Source organism: Lepidochelys kempii, chromosome 16 (assembly GCF_965140285.1).
Source record: "Lepidochelys kempii isolate rLepKem1 chromosome 16, rLepKem1.hap1, whole genome shotgun sequence".
In the NCBI taxonomy this organism is placed as follows: domain Eukaryota; kingdom Metazoa; phylum Chordata; order Testudines; family Cheloniidae; genus Lepidochelys; species Lepidochelys kempii.
The window spans coordinates 23529256-23541752 of NC_136395.1; the positions used below are offsets into that span (position 1 = coordinate 23529256).

The 12497-nt window shown below is 47.2% G+C and overlaps 1 protein-coding gene across 8 annotated transcripts in view; it reads right to left on the reverse strand.

Moving 5' to 3' along the window:
• Positions 1-1414: 1414 nt before the first annotated feature.
• KCNT1 (potassium sodium-activated channel subfamily T member 1) overlaps positions 1415-12497 on the reverse strand; it is a 169996-nt gene continuing 158913 nt past the window's right edge. For 6 of the 8 annotated variants that reach the window (XM_078849049.1, XM_073314260.2, XM_078849051.1 and 3 more), the window contains 3 exons: positions 11076-11138; positions 3942-4026; positions 1415-3344 (listed from right to left, as the gene is read on the reverse strand). In XM_078849049.1, the coding sequence (XP_078705175.1) occupies positions 3218-3344; positions 3942-4026; positions 11076-11138 (275 nt within the window). In that variant the 3' untranslated portion in view covers positions 1415-3217. The remainder of the gene's footprint in view (positions 3345-3941; positions 4027-11075; positions 11139-12497) is intronic. The other 2 variants (XM_078849050.1, XM_073314269.2) reach the window with 1 other exon arrangement.

Consider the following 12497-nt stretch of genomic DNA (forward strand, 5'->3'; position numbering starts at 1 on the left):
CTGTGACTATAGCAGTTGGACACTTAGTGAAGGGCAAGATTTGGTGATACTGTAAAAGGAATTAAAATGAATTTACCAAATTGTCTGTGACCAGTTACAGGGTGGAGGGTTGCAAATGTCCAGTTCTGGACTGGACCGCCCTGTTGATAAGGGACCTCCTGGCCGCCGCAGCGAGCGGCTCTGCATGGCTTCCAGAAGTGGCTGGCATGTCTCTCCAGCTCCTAAGTTCAGGGGCAGCCGGGGGGGCTCTATGCGCTGCCCCCCCGCCCCGAGCGTCCGCTCCACAGCTCTTGATGCCAGGGAACCGTGGCCAATGGGAGCTGCAGGGGCAGCACGCAGAGGTCCCCGGCCCGCTATGTGCCTAGGAGCCAGAGGGACGTCACTGCTTCTGGGAGACTCCTGCTATAAGCGCCGCCTAGCACATGCACCCTGAACCCCCCACAATACCCTGCCTCAGCCCTGAGCCCCCTCCTGCACCCAAAATCCCTCCCAGTGCCCAAACCCTCTGCTCCAGCCCTGAACCCCCTCCTGCATGTCCTGGAGCCCCCAGATTTTCTCTTAGGGCCTAGTCCTGTAATGACATGAGCTCACTGGCATAACCTACCTACATGTGTTACTGTTTGTAGACTTGGCCTCTCAGTTATGAAATGAGGCCTATTGACTAAATTGTGGACCAGAGTTGCAAAGAGACTTGGCCGTTGCCTGTCGAGCACTGCGAGGGTCACTTTTAAGCACCTAGGGAAAAAAAATCACTGGGCATCACAAAGGCTGGTTCGAAGCCTTGGCACTCTAGTACAATGACAGGGAAGAGAGAGGCACCTAGAGTGGAGTCCACAAAAGCAGGCACGCTGAGCAGGCGGTTAGTCAATGGAAGAGGGCAATGAGAAGAGTGCCCTAGACCTGCACCCCTCTCAAGGAGGTCAGTGCCTAAATCTGGGTTGCAACGACGTGTCTAGCGCTGCTGGGAAGCCACAGGTGCGAACCCCCTCCTCCAGGCAGAGATGCTGCTACCCCCCCAGATTTAGCCCAATGATTCGTGCCCTCATCCAGGCTGTGGGAGACCCACATTCCTCAGGGTTAATTCCCCCCCTCTGCTTGGTAGGGAGAAAGGATTTGAACATGGATTTTCCACCTGCCTGGGGAGTGTTCTACCCCCTGAGCTATGGGACACGCTCATGTGGGTTTCCCACCGTCTAGCTTGTTAAAGCCTGGTTCACTTGGGATTAAATAAGCATTGGCCCACTGAGCACGCGTGCTTGAGATGCGGGCCTCCCCGCTGAGTGGTGGGAGATCCAAGATCCAGTTCCCTTCCACCAATGACACTAAATAGTTATCCAGCATGGAAGAGCTGCAACCAAAGAGAGAGCTAAAGACACCCCTCTCCCCCCCCCCCACCAATCCCATAGCTCAGTGTCAGAACACACCCCACTCCAAGCCTTGCGCCCCCATCAAGCTGAGGCGGGGATTGAAGCTGTGGGGGGTCTCCCAGCTTAGGTGCGTGTGCTAAGCAATAACGTGGGGGCCAGCAGCACTATGTCCTGTGGCCAGGGAGCCACTCTCCTGGATGCCCTCTGAGCACCTACTAGCTTGGGCGCGGCCCGTGAGCTGAGGGAATGGCTCGCTTCCCCTGGTTTGTGAATAGCGCTGGGGCACAGGCAGCCAGGCCCCCCAGAGTAAGGCAACAGCACCCATGCCCCGAGGCAGAATATTAGGCATGCAGGGTCTTCTACGGTGAAAATTTAGGCACCGAGTGGGTTGAGGCACCAGCTGAGCAGGAGTTTTGTGAGGGCCCAGGGTCACTCTTAGCGCCTACAGTGGCAGTTAGTTCGTGGCCTATGGTCACCAACTGCTTAGGAAAAGCTAGAGTAAAGCATTGTAGCTCAGCCCTAGCACTAATTCCATGGGCCTGCAGTGTTAATTGGCGACAGTGATAGTGACACCCCCGCCCCACCCCCGGTGTGGCTTTAATGAAGTATTTAGAAGAGAGGTGCTGGCCACATTCGATCCAGCTGGCAATAAAGCTGTACTTATCTTCTAGCTAGGTAAGAGACTCTTCAGTTATCCTAAGCTGTGTGTTAATACAGCAGCCTTGTTTGTAAAACTGCATCTTGCCCCCAGGATACTTTAATCCTCAGCTATGTATGGCTAGACTAGGACGGTTGCCAGTTTATATAATAGTACCTGCCAGACAGAGTTGGTATTTAATATGCAGCGAAGTGGCAAAGTCCCAGGGTGGGTGCGAGCCTGAGGGCCCAGCAGCACTAGCCTGTTGAACCAGGGTTTCCATGTAGATATGAACACAGATAAATGGCACAGGGATGGTCCTCCCTTGGCCGTTTATGAGACTTTAAAAGAAACAGTGGATTTGGCACAGCCTTTTGACAGAATGATAAATGTCCTTTGTAATGACTGTGGCATGAAGCCCAGTGCCTAAGGCCAAATCACACACTTCCAGCAGGCCTGTAGCTTAAGGGGTTTCTTGCCCCACCTCAGCAGCTTGCTGGAGCTTCCAAGGGCATGATTTGCTACCGTATCAGAACTGGATATGGCTAATCAAGTGAGTGGTGGCTCAATCACCTCTCTCCCTTCCCCATCTCTCTCTTTCCTCATAATGGAAAACAAGGCAGCAAACGCTGAAGAACATTCGGTAGCCTGCAGTGGGACGGATACCATTGAAAACATAAATAAAAAGGCTGCATGATCATTTTCTCTCTTGCCCTGACACTTCCCTGTCCCACTGGGTACAATGTGCCCTGCAGTGTTTAGGGGTGTTTTTCAGCCCAATCCGTCTCCTCAATCAGGTTTCAGTTGTAGGCTCTGCTCACTTCGGACACCTCTGCCAGTACCGACGAAGCCTGCTTCACTAGTTGCGGTATATATTCTTTTAAAAAAAGTTAAAAACAAATAACTGTATGAATCTTCGAGCCTTTTATTTGGCCAGCTGTCCTTTAACTCCGAGGTTTGAGTAGCTTCCTTTCTAAGCAGCTTGAATCCAGGTTGGGAATGACATTTCCTTAGTGCAGTGCGGAGGAATCTGCCAGGGCATTGGAACCCACTGACAATTAATGTTTACTGGACTTTGTCTTTTAAGTAGTCCACCTGGAATCCATTTTTGTCCCCAAGAAATTCATCCCTTTGGGTAAAGTTTATAGTGAATTCCCTTACAATTCCATGCATTAGCAATATGAGAAGACGACCTGGTCAGTGGCAAGGTTGTTTAGAGCTGCGTTTCATCTCTTGTTTCAGGATTGCATGGTCCAGGGTCCAGCTTGTTACTGCAGCTGCTTTTTCGACTGTGGGAGTCATTGGATACATGCGCTAGAGGGTCAGATCGTATTAAATACCTAGGAGACACACAGAACAAGTCCATTAGGGTTACCTGTACGTGGCAGGCACCTAGCTCACGCGTGACTATCATTTCCAGGCACACAGGCTTTCTTGGGGCAAGCTACACAGGACACTCTGCCCTCAGTTACTCCCACATTAACTCTGTTCCCATCAGTGGAGTTACTCCAGATTTACACCAGTATAAATGAGCAGATGTGACGCAGCGCATCTTCAGGGCAGACTGTGTGTATATCTTGCTACACAATTACAAGTACGATCATGGGAGGGGGGTATAATAGGTTCAGCCTTCCCTGGCGCAGCTGCCGCTGACCAGCCGCTGGACACCTGGGCTGTGGTGGAGGCCCTGCTCTGCCCCTTCCCTGAGGCTCCCGCTGCCTCCCGCTGCCTGGTAAGTCTTCCTCCAGTCTACCTCCCCCCAAGTGAGAGGTTCCCGCCGCTCACCACATCCCTCCTCCACGGCAGGGTCCCCAGAGCACGTGAATGACCTGGGTCAGCTAAAATCTCAGCAATATAGCTATTCAGATGACATTTAGCAATTTTCTCCCACAGTTTTACATTGCACTACGAACACTCTGTGTTAAGGTCATACATACACTATATCACTGAGTTCCAGGCGTGTGTCCGGCGGCGGATTAATCAGGACATAGGATAATGTGTTCTGATGGTCATTCATTTCATCTGCAAGGGGTGAAAAATGGAGTCATTATGCACGTGGCTGGAGTGATCACTGGCAACTCTTGGCTGGATTAGACAGGGACCATTTTTTAAATCTCACATGCACCTGAAAATGGGGAACCATAAGGGCTATTGGACATTTCCCAAGTCTTCCCAATGCATTACAATTACAGAAGCAGATGTGCTAAAGAATGTGTGTGAAATGGTGCGCTAAAATCACACTTCCAGCGTGTCTGCCAGGTTAGCCCTATGACAAGTCCTGCTACAACAGTGCTTGGTGGCTCATCTCTCTTTTTGGCTTGTTTTACTTTACCCACTACCAGGCCTTCTTGGTTCATCCAAGCCTGTCTCTAGCTATCCCAATGAAAGCAGCACTTCAAACAATATGTGCAAGACGGGCTCAACCCAGTTTGCTTTTGTACCTGGGTGCCTCCCACCAGACGAGCCAAAGCCTCACTAACATGACAAACAGCACCACAAAAGCAGGTGGGGACAAACAGGATTGTGAGGCGCATCTTGCCTTTGGAGTCTATAATGCATTAGTGTGAAAAAGCATTTGAACTTCAGCTTGTGGTAGCATGTTTTAAAGGAGGAGAGCAGGTTCCCTCCCCCTCTGCATAGACCAGGAGACAGGGGGCTGTAAGGTAGCCAGGCGGAATGGCAAGGCTGGTTTACAAGCAGTGCGCCCTGCGACCACTAACTCCTCAGAGCACCAGTTCTCTCTCTGGCGAATAAGAGCCCCCATCCCTAAAGCCAGGATTTAGCTCATAATTTGTGAGCACCCTAATCTGATAGCTGAAGGGCTCCCCTTCTGATCCTGCTCCTGGAATGGGCTGGGTCATGGACCACAGCTGAGCAGTCACTTACTGGCATGGCTGCATTTGAGCTGGGAAGGGGGGGGTCATTCCCAATTCGCTTAGATGTACCCGCGCTAGCTCTGCTTGACCTAGCATGCTAAAAATAGCAGGGTAGCACAAAGGGCCGGTTGTGAGAGCTGCTCAAGTATGTACCTGCCTGGACCATATTCAGCCTGCTAGTCCAAGCTGCCAACCATGCAGACCTGAAAACAAAGAGCTGTGTTTCTCAAACGCTTGGTTCTTTCACCAACAGAAGTTGGTCCAATAAAAGATATTACCTCACCCATTTTCTCTCTTATAGAGTTTCCTGACAACCGCACACCCAGCCTGTCTGGGGCCTCCTTTTCCCCAGGATCCTATGGTCACACTCCAGAGCATGCTGTCCCTCACACACTCCACACAACCCCTACCATCGGTGATCCTTACGCCAAAGCCTCTTGTCTGTCCCCATGAATGAAACGAACATCTTCCAAGACTATAGGTGTTCACCAGAGCAAGGCCCTACGCTTGCCTCATTCGTTCCCCTGGACATTGGGGCTGGCTCCTGTACTTTCAACCATCACTTTTTCAAAGCGCCAGGCTGCTTGAGCACTTGCGAGCAACTGAAACCACTTGATGGCAGCCACCCAGCCCAGGTATTTCAGTGCTGGACAATTTTTAGTGTCTATCTCAGACCATAAGGCATCACTAAGAAAAGTAAAGAACTGGCTATGATGAAGTGGGAATGTTCTTAATGTTTTCTCTGAATACTGTGTGGGTGCCTCAGTTTCCCCTATGCAGTTCTTAAGTATCTAAGTGGTGGGATAAGGGTGTGTGATTGTTGCAGAGTCCTAGAGGGCCAGTGTGATGCTGTCTGCACAGAGAATGGCTGACACCCTGTCTCCTGGCAACTGATGGCCTGGGCCCCTCCTCTGCAAAGGTGCCAACTGAAGGTGTTGGAGAACAAAGAGATCAGGTGGAAAGAGACAAAGGCCAGAGGAGGGGCGGGAAAGTTTCAGTTTGGAGCTGGCTGGGAAAATGGGGGGCAGGGAGGCCAGAGCCCCATCTGGGCCTTCCTCCAAGACCGAGAGGTCCTGTTCTCTGTACCTACAAGCTCTGTGTTAGACCATGTTCCTGTTGTCTAATAAACCTTCTGTTTTACTGGCTGGCTGAGAGTCACGTCTGACTGCGGAGGTGGGGGGCAGGACCCACTGGCTTCCCCAGGAGCCTCGCCTGGGCGGACTCGCTGTGGGAAGCGCAAGGTGGGGCAGGGGATGCTGAATGCTCCAAGGTCAGACCCAGGAAGGTCGAAGCTGTGTGAGCTTCTTGCCCTGGAGACAGTCTGCTCACAGAGAGGAGGCTCCCCCAGGGTCCTGCCTGGCTTCCTAGGGAGTATTTCCAGAGCAGCGCCCGGGGACTCCGTGACACGGGTCTTACCTTGTTTTAATGCAAAAGGAAAAGTAACGTTACTCTTAGTGCACTCTGTGCATCTCACGCACTCCAAAACGCTCTCCAATGCAACTATAATACCCCTCGGCTGTAGGATTTTTACCACATTCTCAGGTTTCCCCTTGTTTGTTATTTTAATCCAGTGGCAGGATTTATTTACATGATTATTTTTTTATTCTACCCAAAGAAAACTCATTGTCCTTTTAGAGCATATGGGACTGTAGCAAAGTTAGGTCCTTAATGATGACAGAATTCAGTAGCAAGGCTTTGAGTTACTAGCAAGTTCATCAGGAAATATTCATAGCCATCAACACATGCATATCATAAATTATCTTGTAAAACATAATACTCCATAGAACTAGCCTCATCGATGCCGACAGCAAGATAAGTGCGTGGGTATATTTATTTGCATGGTCTATTTACATCATGTTCATGTTGCACAGCGTAAATATCAGTGTTCTAAATGGTAGCTCCAGCTTGTTTTTAAAGTAACTGAGCAACAAGATCTTGAGTGAAACGAATGCAAGTACATCTCTTCAGCACTCAAGAAAATTATGCTCATAAACGTGTAGCTCCATATGCGTAAATGGGTTTGGGGGCTGTCAAACAACTAACATTTGTCACACAGTCACTGACAAGATGCGTGACGTACAGGGTGGAAAAAGGGATGACAAGTTAATAGAGAGGGAAGTCAAGGGCAGAGTAATGACAGAGACAGTCACATGAAATCACTATAAGGCTTTTCACTGGCCCTTCATCTCTAATATTAGTCTGAAATACTCCATCAGCACAGAAAACCATCTACTGTGCTTATTAGACTTTTGCACAATTTTTGAAATCGTAGTCAAGGTTTTATCTTAGAGAGAATGTTCACTGGTGCCACAGTCTTCTTGGATTGCAATAGCAGACCTTGCCTAGACAGAAGTTATCTCATGCATTTGTTTTCTTCACTTTACTCTTTCTTCTTCTATGCCTGAATCTCCCTACCACCACCCCAGTCTTTTCAATTCTTGTTACATCTCCCTTGGTTTTGATTATTACAATATAATTGATTGTTCCTTTAAAATGTGTTCTCCAGTGGGACTCCAGAAAATACTTTATAAACCAGTTTTTCAGGAAACAGGCCAAGACTTCTATGAGAGCAAGTCAAACAAAATATGAAATAGATTTGCCTGAGCAAAACGGCCAAATGCATGTGCAAAGATGTATGACCACAACGGACAGCAGATGTTTGATTTACAGGGCAGATGTGCCACCTGAATTTACGCACACATAAATACGCTCACAGCAGCTTGTGCACATCTGGTCAGCACAGAAGCATTGCTCAGAATTGCATGTACAAATAGTACGCAATTGTCCTCTCCTGGGATGCTGGGCAAAGTGATGTTGCAGAGTCGGCACCATTGATGCCCTGTGTATGGATGTAATGATAGACTTTCCAGTTACCAATAATCATTGCATCAGTGGCCTCCAGATGGGTACGTGTGTACAGCCCATGGCGCTTGAGGCTAATGGAAATCAGCTAAGCCATAACATTCATGCATTCTCTGCTACTGTGCAGAGCTTTGTGAAAACGAATATCTAGAACAGAGATTGATCTATAAACTGGTTGTAATGACTACACAGGCTAGCTATTCCTATGGCATCACTAATAGCTTGTTTTAAAGACCCTAAGCCACGTAAACACTATGCTGTGCTACAGGCAAAGAGGTCCTTTCACTCCCTCTGCATGAGAGATGGAGACATTGAAACCTCAGCGGTTGAAGGGTTTAATGACGCCCCGCACTGTAGTCCTCCTTCCTGAACCTTCTCATTCATCCCCCCATTCAGAAACAGACCCACGCAACCTGCCTGCCACCCCATCTCCTTCAGGGCTGTCAAGGTCTCCTTACAATGAAAATCCAGGAGCATGTTGGAGCTCCACGTTTCTGCTGGATCTGGGGCTGTGTTGTCTTTTTAACACCTCATACTCCAGGCAATTTGGGAGAAACAACCAGCCTTGAAAATGGCTACAATAGCCACCAGGAGCAGAAAACGGTTGTGCTTTTATTTCCACAGCTTGTGAACAGAGGAGTCTCTGAGGACCCAAAGACAGTTGAGATCTGGACAAAGGGTATTACTTAAAATGGGAGTCTAACACAGGGCCCCATCAGTGGTCCCCCTATTAGTCCCCTCTCTGCCCCTAGGCACACAGACAGCAATAGCCAGGAGCAACTTTCTTTCATCTTCAGCTGGTCAAGAGCCAGCATCCATTCCTCTCAGGTGCATCACAGCTACCTATGCCTCTTAGTTCCAGGGTGGAGCAAAACACCTTGGCTAAGATTAACCTGGAAGGCCACACCTTCAGCTAGCGCACTACACACGGCCACGATGCATAATACAAGTGGGCACCTTTTCAATAGCAGGTCACGCTGTAGTTTCACTGTCTACATTGGCTGCCAATTCACTTTTGCATGGATGAATTCCTGTAAAGCCCTAAGTAACCTACCCTAGTCTGGTCTCCAGCTCTCTGCTCCCCTCTGCCTCAGCATGTCTCCGCTCAGAAGTAACTCTTCAGCTATCTGTCCTGAGGGCAGAGTCAGTGAATGCCAAAGCGCATTCTCAGGAGCAGGTCCCCACCTCTGGGATTCAATTCCACATCATTCCCTCTTTGGGTTTCCCACTAATTGCTGGCCTTGGGGTCTGCTGACTATCTCCATGGTGATGAAGGAAGACGGATCAGTTGCTATGGAGGACTGTGAATCATGCACTCCTTTTTGGGAAGGAACTATTTGTTTGGTACCATTCTAACCTATTTCCAGAATACCACAGCGCTGAGCAACTGATCAATATTTATAGCGTCAGACAGTTTGGTTTTAGCTGATCACATCCAAATGCTTAGCCTTACAGTGAAACGGGAGCAGAAGCATAGTAATGCCATGAGAGCAGGGCGAGAGACATTTAAAACTTCTTACAGCTTGGTCATTACGAATGCACAGTTTGCCATATGACTGGGGAAGGAATGGGCATACCTTTGGTTGAGGCAGGTTCTCCTGCTCCATGGAAGCCGTTTTTCCTAGCAAAACCATGCATTAGACCAAAACACTACTAACCCACCAAGTATATTGCCATATCGTCTTCTCTGGATCAGAGACTCTGTTGTGCTCATCTTGCAGATATATGCTCGCTAGAACAATTTAGAGAGTGTCCAGATATAAACTTGGTCTTCTGACTAAAAACCTATAAGCTTGTAGATAAATATGGAATTCAGATTGGCTGAAGAGCCAAAAAATAATATTAGCATTAACAAATTTTCTGTAGGTATATTTTTAATTTCTCCTGGCTTATCAGGTTATAAGTTGAATTCATAATGCTCTGACCATCGAGGAAGCTACACCTTTACGGGGTAATAAATCAAAGGAGCTTCAGGCAAAAAAATGTCACTGAGACATGGATTAACAAATATGGATGGACTAGCTGGCAATATACTGTAACTGAGTGGGACTTCCATGAAACCACATTTGGGGCCATTTCTCTAAAGAAGCACACAATTTATAGGGAAATGCCAACTTTTCACCTTAAGTGTTGCCTAACGAAGGCCTGAAATTCAAATAGGTAAATTTTTTTTGCTCATCTTTGGGTTTGATTTAAAAGGGCCTTGGCAAAGGATTGATACATAAAGATTTGCTTTATATTTTGTTTTGCTGTAGCCATCAAAATCATATGAACTTTGATGACTGTAATCTGTAGTTAAAATCCCTTCCCACAGGTACCTCTCCTTAAATGCTTAAGCTTCTTTCAGCATGGCCTGTTTTCTACAAAGCTACACAGCATGGGCATGCTTCAGTCAGGAACTGAGTTACTGTTTAACCCAGTATGAAATTCAGCTCCCACTGAGAGATTTGAGTCAGGGGGTAATTGCAAATAAATCCCGTTGGGCTGGAATAAGACTGTCCTCTTGGAGACTAAACAAGGTGCTCAGATGACTAGGTAAAATGTGGGTGCTAACAGAATTTGGTCCTTGCTCCTTTGAGTCAAGTCAAGCATCCACAGATGACTTGGGGCTAACCGTTACGAACACCTGAATGGTTTTGGTTACACTTTGAGCTTCTCCTAGGGGAGTTTTGAAATAAAATAGCAACAAAACCTAGTAGAAAACAGTTCTTAAAAGAAATGATATAAGGCTATTAAATTTTGATCCTGGTACACATATTTTAAAAGAAGATAATGAAATATTTGCATTTCTATAGTGCCGTTCATTGGACGGCCCCAAAGTGCTTTGTAAACTGTCTCAGACTCAATCTTTCTGGCATCTGGAGAAGCGTACAAGTCTGGGGGCTAGTTAAATCCAACACTGAGGCCCATATTCCATAGCTTCAAGTGAGGTCGCAGTTTATCCCCAACCTGTTTTATTCTGCCAAGGGAAAAAAAAAATCTGGGTCCCAAATTCCCAATGGTTTCAACAGACATAAATCGAGTTGCAGTGGCTCACTTTGGAAGGAGGGCTTTTTAAAGAGGCAATTAACAGCTGTAATTTCCTTGAACATTTTCAACAAACAGCAAACAGTCACTGAATTTTGTCTCTCTGTGAGTTTATTGGATCTTCCATTTGTGGTGCAGATAAGAATGGTCCTTTTCCAATCCTCTCCCACAAATAAGTGCTAAAAAAAGACTCAAAATCCGTCTAAGGTGAAAACTGGCAAGAGGGTGTGGGTTAGACTTAATTGGCATGATCTTGTTATGCTGGGTGCAGTGAGTCAAGCTGGACTCCCAGCGAAAAAGAATTACCTTGCAAATATCCAAGGTTTACCCGATTCATCACATCACTGGCTGTTAAATTTGCTACATCCTCTACAGAACATACAGAGAAAAGGTACAGACATAAACAAAAAGAGAAAGAGAAAGAGAGAGAGAGAGAGAGAGAGATCAGCAAGCAGTGATTTGGCAAGTATTAGAGATGAGCTCCTGAGCTTTCATGAAAAAATGGGAAAAAAAAAAATAAAGGAAAGGGAAAAGAAGGCAGATCAATGCATTCTGTCTGTGAGGTCATGGATATTCAAACACCAACAGGTGACATGCTGTGATAATGTATTCAGAGCACTGTACCAAACATGACTGGTCCACTGACACATCACTGGGTCCAAAGGAGCCTTCGACTTCACAACATGTCAGCAGCACATTTCCGCCTCCTCCTCCTTTGTTCCTCTCCAGGTCTTCTAAACATCTAATTTAACAGCTCCCCACTCTCCTCAAGCCTGGAAATGTAGCATTCCAGCTGAACAAGACGGAGAGTCCAGCGGGGCCTAGGTGTTGCAGAGAGCTCTAAACATGGACCCATCCTGCAAACCATGTACGCTGCAGTATCTATATAGTCTAGGATAAGCAGGGTATCAAACTTCAGAAGTTAGCTCTAGTCCCCACCATCCAAAATATCACATCCAATTATTTGGATTTCATTTACACTCTGGGGTGCAGCATCCCACCTTGAGCTGTTATGAGTCTAATGGCTCCCACTGTGTGAGGATCTAGTTTCCCTTCCAGTTTACAAGTATTCACCCACCTGGACATTTGGCTGCACTTCAGAATGAATCTCCAGCGAATGCTAGAGGGTTGTGCAAGCCCATAGGAGCAAGCTGTAGAAATTCACAAGTTCGTAAAAACCCTAGACCTAAGAAAAGGCAGATGTACAAGTGACAACTACCTTCAGTCACTCTGACCTGTGTGACCAGCTCTTGGATAGCCTGTATTTCAAAGTCATTCTGGCCTTTGGTAACTTTACTGGAACAATCTTTCCATTAGGACATATAACTTTCCTGCTTGTCTAATATTAAAAGAAAACATGTTCTCTTGGTTCTCTTATTCTACTACTTGACACACTCTCTTGCTTCCCCTCAGATAATATCCCAGGGCATTATTATACTAAATCCATGTCAGTAAATCTGGATCTGCCTTGAAGGCTCCAGAGCTTACAATGGCCAACAACTGGTGATCATCTACCACAGTAATTCTTTGAGCATTTGCATGTGAAGAGGGGTGGAAACGCCAACATCTATGCTGCAGACTTTGAGCCCTGGCTGAGGGAGGGCTGCTAGTTCAACAGAACAAGCAGCAGAAAGTCTTGGGATATTAACTGTGGGGGAACAGCAGATTGAGAAGAATGTAATGAGGCAATCCTTCAAACCTATCATGCTAAAATGGGAATCTTTGCAT